Here is a 22,547-nt window from a genome sequence, read left to right as displayed (position 1 = left end):
AACACAGTACACAGCCTAATTTATAATGAATCTTGAATCTGATCGTACTTTTATCTCTTATTAATATATAATATTATATTGTAATGATCTGTATGTCAACTCAGCTACCTAGGCGCTTGAGCAGATTAAAAAGAAAAAACATATCAACATTCTTAATTTCGTAATTAATTAATTAAACCAAGTGTAATTTCAAACTTTCATTAATGGGTGTAGAATGATGAATAATGGCTGATGAAAAGAATTTTTCTGATAAAAAAACTCATGTTCTTGCCGCATATATATGTTAATGTTCTTGCATTTGCTTCCCGATGATACTATTTACTGATGATCTAGTAGTACTACTAGAGAGAGATCAAATGCTGCATGATGATCATGATGTGATGAATGAAACGACCCAAAAACCATTTGCAAAAGAATTTCGTCATGCGAATTTACTTTCAGAAAACTACAGTACTACTAATTACATGCATGAGGCTAGCAGCTAGCTAGGAGGGTCAAATAATCCAGAATGATTCCAAACATGGTGAGAAAGATCGATGTTGATTCCTTGTCACTCCCTTAAGGGAGACTAGAAGGAAGAAAGACCGGCAAAGATCAGCACAAATTCGACCCCTTGCGACACGTACGCAACTCCATCCAAGCGGCAACTCTCCTTTTCTTCTTTTCCAATTGAGCATCATCGGTACCACTTTCTTCCCATAGAAAATTCCTTCAAAATATTCAATTAATTAATTAAATCAACAAGGGGGCCATTATAGCTAGCTAGCTAGATATCCTAATTCTTTGGAAAGTTCGTCGCATTTCTACGCTTAATTCACATGACATCATGTTCCTCATCAGTACTCCAAACATGAATCAGAGCTAGCTAGCTAAAGCAGCATCAAGATTCCTATCTATCTATCTATCTATCTCATTTATTCAATTACTGGCCAATTTGTTTCCCCCCTAGCTCATTGTATATATAGCAAGATGATGATCAACAGAAGCTTTAATTTCATGATGTGATTAGATGACGTGGTCTTTTGATTGGCTTTGTATATTACTGTTTAATTCATCATGAAATTGTAAAAAAAAAAAAAAAGAAAAGAAAAGAAAAGAAAAGCAGTCAAAAGTCTTAAGTGAATATAGAGAAGATTGGTTACCTCTTTAAAGATGAGGAACAAGTTCCCTCAGAAAGAGTTAATATATATTGGAGGTTTGGGAATCAAAGCTAGATAGGAATATTACATGATCTACGTACAAAAGCCACACCAATATGTGGATAAATTGGTAATCTATTAGGACTGCATCCTTTTGGTCAAAAGGAGATAGAGAGTATTCCAAAAGCCTTAGTAGGGTCTCACCTTCCTCGCATTGGGTTTAATTTCTTTTCTTCGAATAAACTTAGTAAATGAGTTTACATTCGATGCCAAAGCATACTTGAATTCTATTAATTTTTTTTTTTTAGAAGTTTTTAGTTTGCAAAGAGAATATATAATTAAAGCAAACTTAAAAATTGATTGGATAACCTAATATGATATATTAGATATATTTAATTAGTTTTTACAATCTGACATAACATATAATTAAGTCCCGCCATGCAATTTGTAATGTGATTTTTTTTGTAATTATTTTGTGGACCAAGCATTTCTTTGTTTTAAAAAAAGTACAAATCGATCAATTATTTAATTTCTTTTCTTATTAATAAATGCTTTTTAAAATATGACCAAAATGTCCGGTACTTGTTTGTATTAATTTAATGGATGGAAAGTTCTATTTATAAGTCGATGTGAATAACATACCTAATAAAGTTCTTATATAACATAATTTAATGTGAAAAAGAAATTTTAAAATTTGAATCTTACAAATCAAATCTTATCATTTAAATGATATTAATTATGTGCTTTATAGATATTTTTCTATTCTAAGTGAAATGAAGAGGATCTTATCTTGAAATTTGGTTTGCTTTCTTAATTAATTTATTTTTGGAGAGTGAACTTTCATTAGAGGCGGTAAAGGGATCAGAGCCTCCCCACTCCTGAACAATGAGCAATAGTGGTCTGGGAGAGGGCACAAGACTAAGATCACTAGGGAGAGGGGATGTTAAAGCTTGTTTTGCAGGAACAAGTTGGAAGGAGAGAATAAGTCATTCCTGGTCCACGATGACGATTTGGGCCTTGGTCGGTGTTATCTGGAGCCCATGGCAGTGATTCGAAATGACGGTGTCTGTATATACGTCCATTTCAGTAAATAGAAAATAAATATAGTAAATATAAATGGATAATGAGATACACAGATTTATGTGGTTTGGGAAAGGACCTACATCCACAAATCCACTATAAATGGTGTATTTTACAGCCTCTCATGGTACTGTCTCGTAGCTCATTGTACAAATGGGTCGATGATCCCTACTGCTTGGAGAAAATAAAACTGGAGCTTCCGTCTGGAGGTTGAATAATTTTTTTCCTCCAATCGCCTAGAAGTCCCCGCATCTTTGATCTCAGATCCATTTTATTGGTTTCTATTAGTGATTGGTGATGAGTTCGGCTTTTCTCGCATGCCTGATTCCCTTTCCCTCTCTTTTCCTCCATTTCTCCGGTCACTTCCTTTCTTTTCCTTCGACACATTTTCCTTTTCTCAGCTTTTATCTTCTTATTTCCTTTTCCCTCTCTTCCTTTTTGAAGATGAGATCCCTTCTTTAGGCTGAGCATGGTGAGCTTGGGCTAGAGACATTTTATTAGGGGTGTCAAATCGTGTTAACAGGTCGTGCTCGTGTCGTGTCTGAGTATATACATTATAGTTAATGGGTCAACACGAATACGACCCGTTAAGGGTTTCGTGTCAAACTTCCAAACATGAACATGACACAGTTTGATAACGGGTTGACACGACATGACCCGTTATGACACATTAAGAAATAAATTGACACGACACAACCCGATCCGTTCCAATCCGTTTATGTTAATGGGTTGAACAGACACGATACGACCCGTTTGACCTGATTATAAATTATAAATATAAATAATATCTACAAAAAAAAAATAACTACAAGTCTAAAATTACAATCCAAACAAATATCCACACACATTGTAACAATATATTAAAATTACATCCCAAATATAATAAAAAAAAATACACATAGTAAATATATTAATATTACAATCTCAAATATAATAAAAATTAAAAAGACAAATCTAAACAAATCTAGAACTTGAAGAATGGGGTGGAGCGTCCTCCAAGTCCTTGCTCTTGTTGTTCTCAAACTCCATTACATTTTCAGTTAACTCATCCAATTTAACTTCTTCTTGTGTTTCTATTAAAAAAAAGACATCAGTAAAGTTTTATATTATTGAAAAATTACAGTCATTTATTCAATAAAATAAAAATAATATTACCTTGCCTATCGTCATATAACCAATCTCTAGTGCAAACTAATGCTTCAACAATATCTGCTTTTAGTGCACTCCTAAACTAATCAATGATACGCCCACCAACAATAAAAGTAGATTCAGATGCAACTATAGAAACTGGTACATTTAAAATGTTACGAGCAATACGAGCAAGATCAGGATAACAAAATTCATTTCCTTTCCAAAAGGAAAGAATATCAATCTTTGCATTTCTTTCTGCCCTAGGTTCATCTAAGTAAAGATCCCATTGATTTTTTTTCATATAGCCAGAAAGTTCATCAGGTCTAAATGTATCAAATTCTTGTACACAAAAAATAAATAAAAATATTTTCAAGCTAATATGTGATATGAAACAACAATATAATATAAATCATTAAAAAAAATATTATTTGATATTACCTCCAATAAAAAATTATCTTATGAAGACCGACTTTCCTCTCTACTAACAGTGCTATCAGAAGTTGTGGTAGAACATGTCATTGTGGGAGCACTAGAAGAACCATATTCTATGAAAAGAGGCGACATTTTGCTCCGAACATTCATATACTCTTTGGAACATTCTCCATAAAGCTTTGTATAAGAAAAATAAATAAAATGAAGCTTGTATCGAGAATCCAATATAACTGCTATAGCCAACAACACATTGAACTCGGACCAATATTTCTCAAACTTAGCAAGCATTTTATAACACATTCTCTTCATGTAGTTATCTTCACCCTCAGAGTGCTGCTTTAATGTAAAATAAATCGAAAACACTGATGGAAAGTAGAGATTGGCTGTAGGGTATTTCATCCCAGAAAAATTACAAGTGTCTCTATAAAAAACTCTCAATAAATCGTTAATCTTTTGTACTCTTTCCCACTCAGATATTGATGGACAATGCTTAAAATTGGAATCAGTCAACTCCAAATGAGTAAAGGCACGACGATAGAAAAGAGCACTCTCAAGCATAAGATAAGTAGTGGGGACATCCTGTCTCAACCCTTTCTTGCTATCCAAAGACATCTGATTTGTTGAATCTATAAATTTTACTTTCCTTGTTTGTAATCCTTTGACATACTTGATATTTTCACGAACTTTTTGGATAACAACATCAATATATTTTAACCCATCTTGTACTACCAAATTCAGAATATGAGCATAACAACGAAGATGAAAGAACTCACCATTACAAAGAAGAGCTTTCTTAATATTCAATTGAGTTTTTAACAACTCTACTGAAACATCATTAGAAGAAGCATTATCTAAAGTCAATGCAAAAATCATGTGTTGAATTTCCCACTCACATAGCAAATTATTAATTTTTTCAGATAAAGATATGCCATTATGTGGTGGTGGCATAAAAGAAAAGTTCAAAACCCTTTTATGCATAACCCAATTCTTATCCAGAAAATGTGTTGTAATGCACATATAACCATCAGTGGTTGTAGAAGTCTACAAGTCAGATGTTAGACTAATTCTACCAGGAGAATCATTTAACATGCATTTAATCCTCTTTTTTTTTTTTTTTTTTTTCTCAATGATACATCTTAACCAAATAAGCTTGACAGTATTCTTAGAAATAATTGGAACATCTGGATGCAAATATTGTAATAGAGATCTCACCCCCGAATATTCAACAAACCGAAAAGACAATTCATGCTTCACAATGGTAGCTACTAAAATTTCTCTATATTGTTCAGTGTCAAATTTATGAGTGCTTACCGAAATATTTTCACTATTTTGTGATAACATCATATGACCAATATCTCGTGAACTTCTCCTAGGGCATGTGTCAATGTGATGCTTCATATTGCCGGTTCCATATTTGCTTGCTGCCATGTAAGTAACTCCACACATCTTGCACTTGGCTCATGGCTTGCCATTATTGATCTCAGAATCAGGAACCATTTCAAAAAAAGCCCTCACATTTGACCATTTCCTTCTTTTTGCTTTAACTTCCTCATTTTGAAAAGTTTCTAAGTCAAACGGGTCCAAATCAATCATCTCGTCATTTTCACTTGCTGCCGAACTCATCTGACAACAAACAACAAGAACAAATGTAATAGTAGGTCATTATATATAAGATTTACAAAGACTTATGGACAAATGTGGTGCTAGCTGACTGAGAAATATACATGGAAATGATGGAATGTACAACTACTAATTGATCTCCAGAAACATATATCTGTGAATTATAGGTCCAGCAGACTACTAGTTTATCCTTTGACTTCATATGTTGTTTTGTTAGATATATAGTTACATACTACACGTAACACATTCATTCACTCTTATCACTAGGAGTCTAGGATCAAGTATCAAATATCCATAAACTTAGCTATAAATGGATAAAACGTTATATATAAGGTACTTTTAACAAAAATATCTTACAGTCAAATCTCATTCTCAATAATTAGTAGGCTTTCTTTCACCCTATTTTGCTTTGAAAAAGGGAGGTAACAGTGCAAAAATCAAACACCACCAAACAAGTATAGTTTGTAGCCGGCAAAAAAGGCTAAATTAGTCTCAAATCTATTTCGAAAACAAAGATGAAAGTGAGTCTTAGCCATAAGTAAATTTCATTTGGCATGGGTCTCACAAACTATAGCATACTGAATCCCTCGAAGTATTCCTGATTTCCCTTATCAATGAACGTATGGCTCTTTGAATCCTTTTCACAAACAACTTGTATCCAAAATTTTATTTCATTGTGCCATACCATTTCTGCTATTACATCCATTTCTTAGTTACACTGTCATCACCACTACATTCCCAGCAGGTTCATTACAACCAAGTCGAAAAGTCATTGAGATTGTGATTGTGGGGATCTCAAAAAATCTCATTGAGTACAACACAACAAATATAGCAACGAAAATAAAATTTTCTTACAGTGGGCGGCGTGGCGTGGGTGACGGGGTGCTGGTGGCGGCAAGTGCGAATCCGTAGCTTTAAGTCTGTGTGGGTGACTCGGCGTCACCGTGAAACTGGAGGGGGGGCTGCATCACCGTGAGGCGTGAAGACTGAAGCACACTGGAGGCGACGCGGCGTCACCGTGAATAGGAATGGAGCGGCGAGCCTGGAGAGGGGCGGCGTGGTCGCGAGGAGTCTGAGTTTCTAAAGAAGGAATACTGTGAATTTTGAAAAGGGGGGGGTGGGGTGGTTAGATTAGATCATTAGAGTTAAGATTTTTTTTTTTTACTTGTTTTAGTTTTAGGTTATAAGGGTATAAGGGTAATTTTAAAATTTTAAACGAGTCATAACGGGTTTAACCCGTTATGACTCGTTAAGCAATCGTGTCTTAATGGATCAACCCGTTTTGACCCGAACCTGTTAAGACTCAACCCTAACCCGTTTTTATCATATCGTGTTCGTATTGTGTTAACGGATCGTGTCATATATTGCCACCGCTACATTTTACCCCTTCTAGAGGATTTCGACTTATCTACTCCCCCAATCCTACCAACTGGCAAGTAGGGTTGGGGAGCTTGCATCTCTACTCTAGATTGTATTTGATAATTTAATTTGATCTTTAGATTGTATTTGATTTTTTTGTGTAAAAGTTTTGATAAATTTTTCAAAAAGTTTTGTATTCTTAATTATTGTCTTTTTATGTTTTTTTTTTTATAGTTATTTTGTTCATTTTTTTAATTTATTTTTAAAATTTCTATGCTTGTGTTTTATTATTTCAATTTGATTTTTTTAAATATCAGTCTTTTTTTTTCTAAAATCGAATATAAGTATTATAATGGAAACATAACATAAGTAGTACTACTAGCTATTGTGATTTTATTGTGAATCGTATTAGTTTCGGTATAATTATTTTAATCAATTGGTCTAATAATTAACATGCACTACTGACTGGTCACATCACCATTATTCAACTTTGTGACGCATCATGTCAAGAGCTTGATGGATTGATGGCATATGGTTTGGTTTTCAAATGGAAAACCTAGGTTCGAAACCTAGCCCCAACCCCCATATAAAACAAAAATTTTGTGACGTATTTTTTTTGTTGGAAAACTTTATTTATAGTGTTGCCGAGTAATTATTTGCCCCAAAAATTCTAAATTAGTATTAAGGAATTACTTATGACAAAAATGATTATTTATATCGAGAATTAATGAATTTATTTTAATAAAAAATAGTTATTTTCGTAAGAAATAACTCGATACAAATAAATATTTTTATTGAAATTTACCTTTTATTTGAAATTACTCAATACAAATAAATATAATTTCTCTTCATTTTGGTGTTTTTGTCCTCAATTTGTTCGGTTGAATGGCAAAAAATATAGGTTGTAGTGATCATGATTATCTTAATCGAAAAAACATTAATATAATATTATCTCTCTCTACAAGACAGATCAAATAATATTAATTCTTATATAGATATATATATATATATATAAACATAAACTTTCCTGATACATTTTGTGAATTGAATAAACGACTATTGCTACTTACGTTCATATTCTCTTTATCATTATTTCCATTTGATTCCAGTTATCTGGTCTTGCTCTTTATTAATTTCAATTATCTGATCTTGCTTTCAATTTTATTTACTTGCATTATCACTTCAGTAATCTAGTCTTAATTTCTTCCATATCATATCCGGACGACAAAATATTTAAAGTCAAAACTTTAAGAATATTAGGATCATCCAAAGCAGGAGTGAAAACAGGGAAACAATCAAAGTGGACAGGACCACTAAGCAGAGAAGATTAAATCATACCAAGTATGCTGGTTTTAAATTTCTTGAACCTAGCATCGCGCAAACAAAGAAGTACCGAAGTATTGATGTCTTTCCTTGTCAAAGGTTTAATAGTAACTTAAACAGAACCAATATGTAGAAATTTGTAACCTTTTATCAAAAAATCTTGAATCGATTTTCTGTTAAACAGGCAACATTTCTCATGGGTTTTAGAAATAACATGGGTTTGTTCAACAATTTTTACATTGAACTCAGTCTTAAAAACAGACTGAATCCAACTAGTTTTGTAAATGGATTTAGCATCAATCTTTGGAATACTCCATTTATTAAAATCAACATTATCAGTTTTATCAATAAAAAAGTCGTCCTCATTAATGATATTAGGGGGCATACCATATCTATAACTAATAGACGAATTAGATCTAAACATTTTATTTATCATAGAATCAACCAAAACTGAACTTAATACTCACTAATCCTATCATCACTCATATATCTGTTGCATTTCGTCACACATACCCTGGGATCAACCATTTTTCAGTAGAAAAACCAAAAATAGTTTCCTTGTCATTGCTATTTAAAGCACTGGTAGAAGGTTGTTCTTTTTTTAAATCAGCAAGTATTTGATTAATTTTATTAAGAGTGTTGGTCGGTTTGGTTTTGGGACCTTGTCTATTCTCTGGTAAAATAATCAAAGGTTTTTCAATTTTAGAAGTCGAAGTAGAAACAAGACTTCCAACCTTTTCTTCAATACAATCTAATTTCTGACCAATAACATGAAGAGTTTGATTGACAAAATTATTTTGTTCAATAATCTTTTTTAATATGCTTTAAAATCAGCATTAGGTACTTTAAAGGGAGAAATATTTATTTATGCTCCCTTATGAGAAATAATAATTGTCTCTAGGGGAGGGTGACTAGATTTAACCACTATCTTTCCTTCTTCCTTGACAACATTTAAACTATGCTTAGAAACATAATATTTTTCAAGGAAATCAAATAAAAGTATATGCTTGATCTGTAGGACATTCTTTTTTTCTTTCCATTTCCTTTTAACACGTAGTTTTTCAGAATAAGAAAAAGTAGCATGATAAGATTCATCATAACGCTATTTTTAGCAGAACTATATTCATTATATAAAACAATTAAATTAATTTCTAAAACTCTATTAATCACAATAAGCTGGCTGTGATGAATAGAAGCGACCATATCTGAAGCTGTTGGGAATAAAGATGAAACATCTTCTTCTTCTTTTTTATCATTTTATTCCTTTATGGTTGTACTTTTGGATACATCGGTATCCTTGATAGTATAATAAGCAGAAGTAACCTGAGATGAGGTAGAAACACTTTTTGGTTTTAAATCAGGTTTAACAGTTTTTACTGAATCTTCTAGGAACTTTTTAAGATTTTGGTCTCTTCTTTCCGGGTTATCAGCAATAGATCCAACAAAAGAAGATCTAGTTCATGCAAAAGAATTTCTCCTTTCGTTGTTTACTAGAGGTTGATTAAAACTAATCTTAACAGTACTGTTCAAATATTGCTGAATATAATAAATGTTAAGTTCATCAGAAATAATAACCTTAGCAGGAGAAACTTCATGTTCCAAAGTCCACTAGGAAGAGTAATATCTTTCCAATGAATCATTTTTGAAACTCGAATATTAGCATCAAGAGTAGAACTCTGAATCAACAAAGTTTTATTATATATATATATATATATATATATATATATATCAAAGCTTTTTAATATTTGAAAATTGAATTTCATCTACAATTACTAGAATAATTAAGGGAGTTTATCTTAAGACATTTTGAACATGCCCACTAATTTGTAGTACCACTTCTACTCCTAGTTAAGGCCCTATTATAGGATTGCATGGTACTGCAGATCAGACTTCAAAATGTGCCATTTATTCTCCAAATGTTACTAACAAGAATGTCAAAACACTATAAATGTGATACTTTTTTTTTCAATAAAAAAAAAAAGTTGAAAGATTTTCGGGTTGAAATTGAAAAAATAATAATAATAATAATTAACTAAACGTAAAAACTTTTTATGTGGCAATCATGATTAATTTCGGATATATAATGGAAATCCCACCTTTTAGTCCCCTTGAGATCATCAATTAACTCTAATTAGTAATTAACAGAAAAATATGAGTTATTTTAATTAATACATATTCTCATAATATTCGAGCTAGAGTTTAATTTCCTTAATTAATAAATAAATTGATGAAGATGTGACGAGAGTACTACTTATAAGATCATGATGCGAACCCCAAAACCTGATCTACTTTATTACCGTACGTTTTTAATTGCCAATGATAGGCCGGAGGTTTGGATGGTGGTTTGGATAGTAATATTAAATAAATATTAATTGTATGTTTATCTTCTTTCCATTCGAGGCAATCAAGTTATGACAAGAATTCGAGAGGATGTTTTTCGTCTTGGTACTCATAATACACTATTTACTAAAAATCTGATTGTAAAATGGATATTATTAAAAAAAAATCTCTATATCATGTGCAAGTTAATATGAACGATATGATATACCTTCCAAACGGTTACTATGACAAATATTCTACAAATCAATCACATATATTCTTTACATGTACGCCGACTTACAATTAATAAATATTTCTTTCATATTTAAAAATACTTATTCATTCTTTATATTGCTTTTTTTTTTTAAATTTATTGAAACCATGTTTTTGGAGACAAAATTCCGACTAATTTTAAAAGTGTATAAATACTTGATAAGAAGTTTCTCGCAAATACACCTTACACAACAATTAAGACATCTAATTCGTGTGACTCGTCGTATCAAAATTAATAAGTAAACCTTAGATATATAGTTTATATATCTCTTTTATAAAAGCAATTAGATCGGTTAAATATGGAGACCAGCCCAATTCAATATAATTTTTGACAAATTTTATAATTGAATCGATATATATCGGTTTTGGAAATTTAAAAATTGATATAGATGGATTCATCACCGAAATCGAAACTTTCAGTTTTTCCGGTTCTGGTCCAGTCCATTTTTTCCAATTTACCGTTTACACATGTAGTACTATATAAGTTGAGACTTGAGAGTGGCCAATTCCTCTAATATGTTTCTTCTAAAAAGTAAGTTTATATTAATAGCTTCATATTAATTTTCATGTTTAAGATTACAATTTAATGTTATATTAATTTTATGTTACAAGATTAAAATTTATATGTTATATAAAATGTTATATTAAAAGTTTTAAGATTAATTTTATATTATAAGATTAATAGACATGAGTCATGATAAGATTAAAATTTCATGTTATATTAATTAAATTTTTAGCATATAATATATATAATATAATATAAAAAATTAAAATATTATATATACTGGTCCGATTCAAACCGATTTTCAAAATATTAAAACTGGTACCGAACCAATTCAATTTTTAACAATCTGTATATATCGAACAAAACTGATTACAAACCGAACTAAACTTATTGGTTCGATTCGATTCATCAACCAATTTTTCAATTTTTTTTTTCACCCGTAATTAAATGGCACATTCCCATACGGTTGGTTATGGAGGACTCAACTCAAGCATGTATTATTGGAAGTGGTGCTTGGCATCTGGTGAATGCATGCAACACCATGCATGCGAGTGAAACAGGCAAATCGCAATAGTACATGCATGCTTGATATCATATGATGATGATTCGGCATCATAAACGATTGAAAGCGATATTAGTGTTACGTACTCCACTAATCAGTACTAGTAGTGCTCAATGGCTCATGTCAGTCAACAGTCAACTTTACGTGGGTCATAAGAGAAAGACCCTATCTAATTCATTGGCTTAGGTGATTATTGAAGAAACATGCGCATATATATATATATAGCTAAGCTAGGCTTGGATCTACTTCTTTCTTTTCGGGTTTTGAAGGACGACACATGCCATGCATGCATAGAATTAGGTCAAATCAGATTAGGATCAGGAATGGTACAGGAAAAAAAAAAAAGAAAAAAAGGGAACAAAATCTCTTTGCTAAACCGCCCAAAATTGGACTCTCGTCTTGCAAATTGCCACTTGGAAGTGTCTAGCTCAAGATGACTTTGAAATGACACCCAGAAAGACTTCGTACAAAAATAATTCAGGATTTCTTGTCCAACTCATACTGTAATACTGATATTTCTCTAGAACTAGAACTTGTTTATCCTTTCCACTGATATTCCTGGCCTAGCCTCCCGGCCGTGAAGGACTTCAGATTGCAGGAACGAGATCTTATGTCTTTGGTGATTCTGATCATCTCTTTCTTTCTAGCTAGGTACTTTCTTTTTTGAAAAAAGGAAGGAAAACATAGAAAATAATTAAGCATGTGTTATAAAAATATAGAAGAAGATTGGAGTGGCTCAGATCCTTCCATCTTTTCTAATTGGCTTCAAAATCAATAAAAGTTGGTTGGTTTGCTTTAGCAAAAGAAGCAAGGCACGTTGGTCGTCACATTGACCATCCCAATCTGCATGTAAGTGTTGATGATGATGGTGAGGAAACTGATGGTGAGGACCGAGGCGGCTAAGCAGATGAAGTCCGTCGGTCCAAGGTACGTACTATACAGACGACTGTGGCCAACAGTAGCTGTGAAAAAGATGAGCAACAATATACTATATGCTTTGATTTGATGGGATTATAACTTGTGAAGAAAAAGAACCCCCCAAATAGAATGAAAGATAGAGATAGAAATTTTGATGCATATAAGTCGAAGTTTGGTGGCACCTCAAGCGATGGATGACCCACAACCAACAAAGAAAAGAAGAGAAAAGCATCGGTTCCTGTTATATAAGTAAACATCTCAATTCTGACTTGTACGATCCCAATTTTGTCTATCAGAAAGAGAATAGATTCCTGAATATCCTTTGCAACGGACTACACTCTGCTCTTTTTATCGATAAGAAATAGTTTTCTAATATGATAAAAAGATGATTAGCACTTCTCTCTTCGTTTTTCTACCCTTTCACTGCGGTTTCATTAATTTGGAAGAATCTTAAAGCCAAAATCGCATGTCAAACTATTGTAAGAAATTGATATAGGGGCGTACTTGTAGCGGCCATTAAAGAAGAAGAGCATAGCGGTTTGGTGCTCTGCTTCCAATACTCACTCTCTATAATCTCATTGCGATAGGATATGTTTTGGACGTGTTTCACGCTCCTGCGCCTCTCGCAAACCTACAACACTTTAATTAAAAAAGGCTAGAAGGGTATCGAAATCAATGTTTTGAATATCGTACTAGAAGTCGTACCGGTTAAGGTATTGAAATGAAATATTTCGATACCAGTACTGTTTTGTATACCGTTTCAAGATAGTCGATATATGAATAAATTATAGATATAAATAGTATATTCCAAAATAATAGTCTATATATGAGTAAATTATATACAAATACATATATAAAAATTATAAATAGTCTAGTCTGAATTGAGAGTTAAAAAATAAGCTTGTAGTTTGAAAAAATGAAAAAAAAAATAAAAATTGGAAGGCCGTAATATCGGCCTGTACAAGTCGAAATTGAGACCGGTACAACTGGTATTGGCCGGTATTTGGGTCGATATAAAACGTATGTAGTACCTGTACCGGCCCAGCGGCCGGTACGAAAAATGCTGTCGTACCGGCCGATACGGTATGAAATTTAAAACAGTGATTGAAACGCCTTTGATGCCTAAATTAGACTAACTATTCAACTCATACATAGAGTATAAATACCATTCACTTACCTGGCTAGTGCATCTCTTCTCTTGTATATATGTGTGTGTATATATATATACACACACACACACAAGTTGGGAGGGTTCTGCTCTCGTTTGCGTTACAACCTTATCTCTTATTTGAGTTAGGATAGTGATTTGAATCTCCTTCCTTATCTGACCTTATTCAGTCACTGAGAACGCATTTGAATTTACCTTGCTGATGCGGAATCTATTGGATTCATTTCCTATGGGTGACGCGTGAATCTTGAATGGATGACCCACACGACATTCAAGGCTTGTCATGGGTTCTTTCCTTTCGGCTCAGGGTCTTTAAGTCGCATAGGTGGGCCTTGAGGTCAGGGAGATTTTGTCTCTCCAGGATACATATGAAGCAGGGACTATAACTAGGGTTGTAATCGAGCCGAGCTGAGCCAGCCTTTGGCTTACTGAGCTCGGCTCGACTCAAAATACTCGAGCTCGAGATTTTTTTTTTTTTTTTATTTGTTCAAGCTTGACTCGATAAGCCAAACTCTCAACTCGAGCTTGAGTTCGAGCTCGAATTGTTTATTTTTTTTAATAAGATTTAATAATTAATAAATTAAATAAAAAAATAAAAGATCTAATATTGAATTTATACAACTAACAAGTAAAACCTCTATTGAATTATAAAATTTTAAAAAAATTATAAATAATTAATATCTAACTATTTGATATTTATCCAAAATAAAAATATATATTATATACATGCATATATTATTAATACATACATTTAATATATGATAGCATATATCTATTTCATATATGGTTATCACATATATACTAATATATAAAATTATTAAATTTTATCGACTAATTATTATACAAATAATAAAATATACCTATGAAATATATTCACTATATAGACATAAGTTATAATTAGATTACATATTATATATTTAATTTTAAAAGTGGTATGCTTATATTATATACTAATACATATATATATGTATATCTACGTAGGTGTATGTATATATTTATGAATATATGAATGAGTTTTAATCGAATTGAGCTAACGAGTCGACTCGAGCATAAACGAGTAGATTTTAATGAGCTTTAATCGAGTCGAATCGAGTTTTATCGGGTATGTATCATTTACAAAACGAGCAGGTATCTTCTTTCAAGTTACAATTTTGCCCATAGTAAAGTAATGAAATTAAATATGAACTTAAATAGACAGAGTTTTCCTGCAAACTAGGTTGAAGGAATTTATTCCTCCCAATTAGAAAATTGACATGTGTCCATTAAGCATGTGACAAGCATATGTTTCTTTAATATTGAAGAGAAACATATAAGACTCTTTTAAATAGTTAGATAAGATGAAATAATTTTAGATGAATTAAATAATATATTGTTAGAATATTATTTTTTAATATTATTATTGCTTTGAGATTTAAAAAAATTAAATTATTTATTATATTTGATGTGAGTTTGAGAAAATTGTAATAATGAGATGAGATGAAGTGAGATAATCTCTGTATGCAAACTTTTTAAGTTAGATTTTTAAAAGGGCATTAACATACTTAATGGACACTTATCATATTTACCGTTCATTTTGTACGATGGATGTAATGTCCGATGCAATGGTACGATATTCCAGTTAAAACAATATCATATTAGAATGTTGATGTGCCCTGAAAAACCTCTTTGACTCCACATTTTCTACGACGTTCCACTAAACTTTTGTCATTCGTCTTATTCTCCTTCTAAACACAAATTCAAAACCCAATTGGCTATGCAATTCCGCGGACCGATCCTTTCGTGCGCCTCAATATGTATACACTTTCCAAGTCCAACTGGAAGCTTCTGGCACTACAATTTTCTATAAACCCTTTGGAAATCAGCCTTTTAAAGTTGGTCACAAAATCAGTAGTGAACATTCACTGTGATGATGGCTCTTACCATAATGAATGCTTAGCATTGTATTTTTATCTCATATTGTAGACAAACTCCACCCAAAGATAGTACTGTCCCCCTGATGGCTGATATATACCCCAGCCCGACACGCACGGAGCTATTTTCGCAGAAACAAACAGAGTCAATTCACAAGAAAGAGGTTCAAATTTTGGTAAGCAAATACAGTGTTCAGACTTGAAAATATTCACAACCCATATACACAAAAACGAAAAGCATAAGCCCCAAGAAGGATTTGATATAGAACAAGGAATGTTGACTTTGTTTCCTGCCCACATCGTACGCATAATTAATGGACATCCGAATTAAATATTTATGTAGGGAAAAGAGAATTTCTTTTTTTTTTTGCAATAATGATGATGACAAACCAAAGAAATTTCGACTGGGTTTCCTATACCATATCATCCATATGCACAGAAGACAAAAACTACTCGGAACAGTATTAAAAGCTTGTCAACGATATATATTAACTTTATCAAGAACTCGGTGAAACAAGAAGTTTTAACAACTTCTAACTTTAGATCTTTGATTTTTGGGGGACGGGGAGGTCTTTACATTCATGCTTCCCATCAACTTTTCATATACTATCAAAATCAATTTACAAATCTCAAACAAACAGCACCAATATTTATCTAATTCTACCGAAGCCTATTGAGAAAACCAAAGAAGTCTTACACAGGTTCAATTCATTCGATTAACGTTTGATTCAACTGCTGACCGGCATTATTATGTTTGGCTATTTTCTTCTCCAAGAACTTATACCACGCTAAATGCTGACTGAATTGTAGACGAGAATCGAGAGGCAATAGTATGGGTGGCAAATGTTTGAATCTGCTTCTTGGCATCTGAAGATAGACAAAGCACTCTTCAAGATAAAAAGAACAGAGATAGGCATGGTGAACATAACGGTAGCAACATTGCTCCCAATGCATAACTATGTATCAGAGTCATAAGACATAATAAAGGGATTTAAGACCAGGATGAATTTTCCGGCCTACTTTCAGATAAACAGTCCATAGATTATAGAAAAGTTAGGCCGGAATTCCTAAGTACTCTTGGATAACATAGAATTTGCCATTGAAGAGTGTCAAATAATGTTTCATAAGATCTATCAGCGAGTTCCAAAAACTAACTTTTTATGAAAATAAACACAGTTAAATTGTTAATCCCTGGTTGATTTGGGTGCAAAACTACAAGCTAATTGTGACATGAGCTCTATGTAGCAGATTATACCGGATGGAATTCAGCTTTGAGTATGCATGTTTCTATGCCGTCTGAGCCCAGATTAAACAGAACTTGTTCGAATTATTTGATTATCAAATCCTGAACAACTGTTTGTTGGGAATCACTTTTCCTCAAGGCCACTTATTAGATATCCTTCCGGTGCTCACCATGCTTCCATCAAGTTGATTATATATTGAAAGCAGTAGCAGCTCCATCCAAATGGTTTTTCTATAGGTGCAGTGTTCCATCCAAATGGTGCTTAATCGACAGTTACTTAATTTTGATTAAAAAGATTTTAAGTTGCGCATGACATGAATCAAAGGGTTTTTAACTGGAATGAGCAGCTTGGCAAAACTTTTGTATCAGAAGATGTTTTTGAGAGTGTAAAAACAACTATTTTGGTTGCCCTTTAGTCTTTCTACACCAGTTTTCCCTGAACTTTATACTGAGATATACTGATTAGAGATGCATACGGTTTTGTTTCCAGCATGTGAGAAGTAACAGAAAACAGTCAGTCAAAATAAAGGCTAATCCTCTTAAAGCATGCTCTACCTATTTAAATACACTTACAGTATAAAACTGAAAATTAGTGGGAAGAGTTTGTTTATATTCACATGCCCAATCCAACTATGGGACAACAGACTTAAGGCAGGCATAATTTATGATGGATAAGTTTTCTAGATGGAGGCATTGCCTATCATTACCCACATCTTTCAAAATCCAAAAAAGGTCAGTTTACTTGAGCATTAGGAATGTATGTCCAAAAAATTCACTTACATAAAGGAAATCAAGAATAAATACTCCAGAATGTTTGGAATAAAGGTGCTATACAGAGAATAAATAAAAGGTTAGGGTTCTAATACCTTTGCGGCATTTAGTGAATCCAACAATGTTTGCAATACCGAGGCACAAACAAACTCCTACAACCAGGAGGAAATCCGGTTCAAACCTGATGACTGAAAATATTCCAAGGACGAACCAAGAAACTGCCTGCATGTGATAAGGGGGGAAAACATATTAATATTACTTATTTACATTGCTTTGTAACACAAAAAGTTGCACAAGACATAAATTAACAGAAAAAAAAGGTTTGATAGAATTTCATCCTTGCTTTTAACTGTACTTGGCAATCATTGATTATCACTACTTGAAAGTAAAACCATTTGCATTTTGCAATAAGGGTGCAGTACAGACGGCGTCATGCCATGTGTTAATCTAGGAGGAATCAAGAATAAGTCATCCATGAGTCTTTTGCCAATTCTTCTCTTAATATCTATTCCAAATATCTAAGCCTTAAGCCTTTAAAGCTTAAACCCAAATATGAGATGATATTTATATTCTTCATTCCATTTGATTTACCATTAATGCGCCATCACTCTTTCTTTTGTTAATACAACAATCCAAGTTTCTTCAGCACCATCCCCTTGCTCTTACATGGTTCCAAAGTTAAACCATAATGCTCCATGTTAACATATTCACCTGTCTCCTTATACCTGACCAAGAAATTTAAACATACTTGACATCTTAACTATTGTAATAAATTCAAAGTTTCCATAACATCGCTTTACATGCACCTAAACTATGCCAACACGTCTATGTTTTCTTTCTTGAGGACCCAGCATAAGGTACGAGTGACAACTGTATTTGCAGTGAGTGTCCTGTAATCTCTAGCAGAATATCCATACGGGCCTAGCATTTTTAACATCATAGGTAAGGCAAATACAAGATATATTTAAGTGCTTCCGACGCATCCCCCTCAAATAAATATTTCTTTTAGACAAGCAAATCATTAAACATACACCAAAGTGGCACTGCCCAAGTAGACAAGAATTATATCAGAGAAATTCCTGCTCTACCACCTTTAGTGCTTTCTAAGAGCATTAGTTATGGCCTCAACAAACTTTAGCCAAAATTTGACTAAGGAATTCACTTTTACAAATTTAGCTAGTCATTTTTCATCATCATCAAATAACAGGCTCAACAAATCTTTCACTATTCTAATAAAATATTGATTTTGAACTTTTCATTTATTTTAGTTATAATTGTAATTTAAATATTTATTCATTATTAAAAAACTACCTATTAATTTTCTAACGTTCATATTATTCCAATGACTACATTTCTTCAACGGATATATTTTTTTAACTTATATTTCTCCAACAACTATATTTCTTCAACGGCTATATTATTCCACTATAAAACAAAATATTTCTTCAATAATTTTATTCACTTCAACTCAAGTGAATATTTTAGTCTAAAAGAATTATTTGGCTAGTTCCTTTGGCTCAACAAATTTGGCTAGTGATTTAACTTGAAGTTAAAATCACTGTTGATTTGTTGAGCCAATTGTAGCACATTATCTTGCACTTTAGCTATTCTTTAGCTATAATTTAGCTTTGTTGAGCCCATAACTGGTGCTCTAATAATGTACTTAACTTGTTAAAAAAGCTAAAGATAAAATAGCCAGATTGCTCTTTTTTTCTTTTCTTTTTTTTTTTATTGGCATCGGGTGCCCGGAACAACATCCCGACTAATCCCGAGGGTGCACAGGCCTTTAGCAAGGAGTTTTCCGCAAGTGCACCTCAGGTAATTCAAGGAGAAAATCCCTCAATCCGATGGCCCCTAGAGATTGTTTGCACCCAGTGGGATTTGAACCTTGGACCTTGGAGGGAGCATACCATCAAGACCAAGGCCTTTACCACTTGAGCCAACCCCTAGGGGTTTAGCCAAATTGCTGTTGTGATCTTACTAACATAATCTATCTACAACATGCAAAATGCTGCTAAAGTTAATTTTACAGTCAATGCATTTCATGCTCTTTGAATTTTAACATTATAGAAGGTTGCCTTCTATTCTGTAGTCTCCATGAAAATTCAAGCACCAAAAGTAATACAAGACAATCACATGCAACATTTATCTTATGAATACTTACGCTGAGATACAAGGTCCACCAAAATAGCCATGAGTCCTTTTTGTTCATACGAGCCAATGACTGCATAGATGAACAACACAAAAGCTGTAAACAGACAATGCACAAAAAATAGGACATAGTAATAATAATATATGGGGGTCGAGAAATGTTTGCAGATCCAAATAGGCAATCATGCCATTGAAATCTTTCTAACCTGTTGGTCAAGGCACTCAAATTTCCACACGCTCTCACCCTGCTCATTTATTTCATTCCACCACCGAAGCCCAACTAAGATCCGGCCACTAATATTCTTGGCTACCCAAAAATCAAGAGCGGCAAGAATTACAGTGACTACAAAGATGATAACGAAGCTGTCAAAGAACAATGTAGAAAGAATGTAGAAAGCCAAAGCTGCAGCCTGTCATAAGATTTACAACAGAAAAGTTAGAAGCTGGAGTGGATATGTGGGAGTTGAATTTGTGATGGAAAACTCACATCGGGTAGAAACAACACAGCTAAATGGTAGATATTACATAATTAAGCTTGTCAGCTTTTTAGTGACGGTAGTGCCTAATATGCTATATTAATATATTATATCAAGGCCTCATTTGGCATCTCCTCAGCTATTTATCTCCCCAACATGATTGTTTGGACAATAATTGTAACAGAGAAAAATGATAACCTTGAAAAGCACATGGAAGAAGCACGTTTTCGGGTTGGCATAGTTTTCACCTGCAGGCTGCACAACGTATAAAGAAGAAACAGAGGATTTATCACAACTTTATATATTTCTTTGCAGTTTATCACAACTTACCAAACAGAAATATAGCTGATATCAGGTTAATCAAGAACTTAATCAAGACACTTGACTTAATCAAGTTCCTAAGCACCCAGTCCAAATAACTACATAAAATCGCCATCCAAAAACGAAAGGCCCATTATGAAGAAAACCATGGCCGGTCCTCCTAACTATCATACATTCTAAATAGAACGGGATCTTTGCTAATTGGAATTGAATGGAAGTACAGGTCTCAACTCATTGATTCCTGTAGAAAACAGAACCCCATTTCCAAATGCAAAGGCCCCCTTCAATTCTAACAAGAATCCTCTAAGTAGTCAAGCATATAGAATACAGCACAATCCAGATCTACACTCTTACCACCTGCAATTTCCTCGCCAGTAAAACACCCCATTGCTTTACTTACGGAATGAATTATAAATGTTAATAAAAAATCATCATAATGGCGTAAAATATTAAAACAAAGAATCACAGATCAAGAATAAATATCTAGAAGGATTTACCTGGCTTAGATCCATTTTGCAAATATAAAGATCTTGAGACAATCCTTAAATATTATGGTAAGAAAACTTTTTCTTTCGTTTTCTCTGCTTTTAAGTAGCTTCGACTCTCCGCTTTTCGCCCAGCTGCGTCACTGTTATCCTGTTTTAAATAATATTTTTCTATAAATAAATTTTATAAAAATAAATTTATAAATTGATATATTTTATGTGATATGTTAATTATATTTTATAATAAAAATAATTTTACAATTTGATGTATCATATCAAACCACATCCTATTATAAATTTACTTTTATAAAATTGAACAAAGAATTTCTCATTCATTAAATATCAAGAAATTAAATTAGAAAATGTGGTGTAAACTACATACTTGCACCTTTAAGAAAAAATATGACACATCATCTACTCATTTTAAAATGAAAGAAAATAGCTTGAACTGGAACGATGTCGTTTCGGGAAAGAAAAGTGTCCAAAACTCAGGACTCCTTTCTTTCCCTCTCACTTTCGCACAACAATCCCTAGTGAGCCACTTTCGCACAACTCAGTTGAGTTCCGAACGCAATTTGCCGTCACCTAAGGTCGCCGTTTGCGACTCTGGCATTACCAGAGTAATTGTAAGAATGATTTGTAACTTCATCCTCCAATAGATTTGTTGTTCTTCCGAATAATTGTAAAATGTAAAATGTGATTTGTAACTCCCTTTGTGAAATGTTGTATGATTTGTTGTTCATTTCAACTTCTTTGTTGTTTACATTTCAATGATTTCGATTTTTAAGCTGTTAAATTTAAGAATTGAAGGATTTAAATTTTGTAAATATAAGGTTTTTTTTTTTTCAAGTGACGTTCGCTCAAGTATGGCTTCTTTCTCTCCATGTCTCACTCTCAAATCCCATCTCGCATTGATTCTAAAACCATAGTTTGGTACGCGGATCTCATCTAGTCGTTTTGAGAAAGATGTTAACTTCATTTGAAGAGAACAAAAAAAAAAAAACATTGCTTTAAGACCAAATCAAGAAAAAGAAGATGCACATTTTGAAGCCAAGCAATAATGTGCTTCAAACCACAGAAAGATGTAAAAGAAGGACATGAACCTCCACATTTAGAAAGAAGGCATAACACCCAATCGTTTCTTAACATGAAGAATAAAAAATTTTCAGACAAGAAGAATTTGCGCATTCTCACTCTGGAGTTCTTGAAGAACAGATACTTTCAAGAAAAAAAAAAAAAAGGAGAGGGTGGCAGCACACGAGAGAGGTTGACAACCCAAATGGGTTTTCCCAAGAAAGTCAACTGCCCAAGCAAGCAATTCGTTTATTATAAACATGCAATATTATAGTGAATGCTAGTTT

The 22,547-nt window shown here is 32.9% G+C and overlaps 1 protein-coding gene across 1 annotated transcript; it reads right to left on the bottom strand.

The window, feature by feature from the left end:
* Positions 1 to 16,202: 16,202 nt before the first annotated feature.
* Positions 16,203 to 21,310, bottom strand: LOC108993652 (Golgi apparatus membrane protein-like protein ECHIDNA). The gene is made up of 6 exons (XM_018968639.2): positions 21,199 to 21,310; positions 20,579 to 20,635; positions 20,111 to 20,314; positions 19,918 to 19,977; positions 17,849 to 17,975; positions 16,203 to 16,606 (listed from the first exon to the last, which is right to left on the bottom strand). The coding sequence occupies exons 1-6, from the start codon at positions 21,211 to 21,213 to the stop codon at positions 16,518 to 16,520; spliced, it is 552 nt and encodes a 183-aa protein (XP_018824184.2). The 5' UTR covers positions 21,214 to 21,310; the 3' UTR covers positions 16,203 to 16,517.
* Positions 21,311 to 22,547: the final 1,237 nt, after the last annotated feature.

The sequence above is a fragment of the Juglans regia genome, chromosome 8 (genome assembly GCF_001411555.2).
Source record: "Juglans regia cultivar Chandler chromosome 8, Walnut 2.0, whole genome shotgun sequence".
NCBI classification, from domain to species: domain Eukaryota; kingdom Viridiplantae; phylum Streptophyta; class Magnoliopsida; order Fagales; family Juglandaceae; genus Juglans; species Juglans regia.
Note: the sequence above shows the minus strand (reverse complement) of the source record. Positions and strands in the feature narration are given on the sequence as shown.

Coding starts and splice junctions, on each gene's coding strand:
- LOC108993652 (XM_018968639.2), bottom strand. Junction 19,978..20,110: donor TTGAGTGCCTTGACCAACAG/GTTAGAAAGATT, acceptor TCATCTATGCAG/TCATTGGCTCGTATGAACAA. Junction 17,976..19,917: donor GGTGGACCTTGTATCTCAGC/GTAAGTATTCAT, acceptor TATCACATGCAG/GCAGTTTCTTGGTTCGTCCT.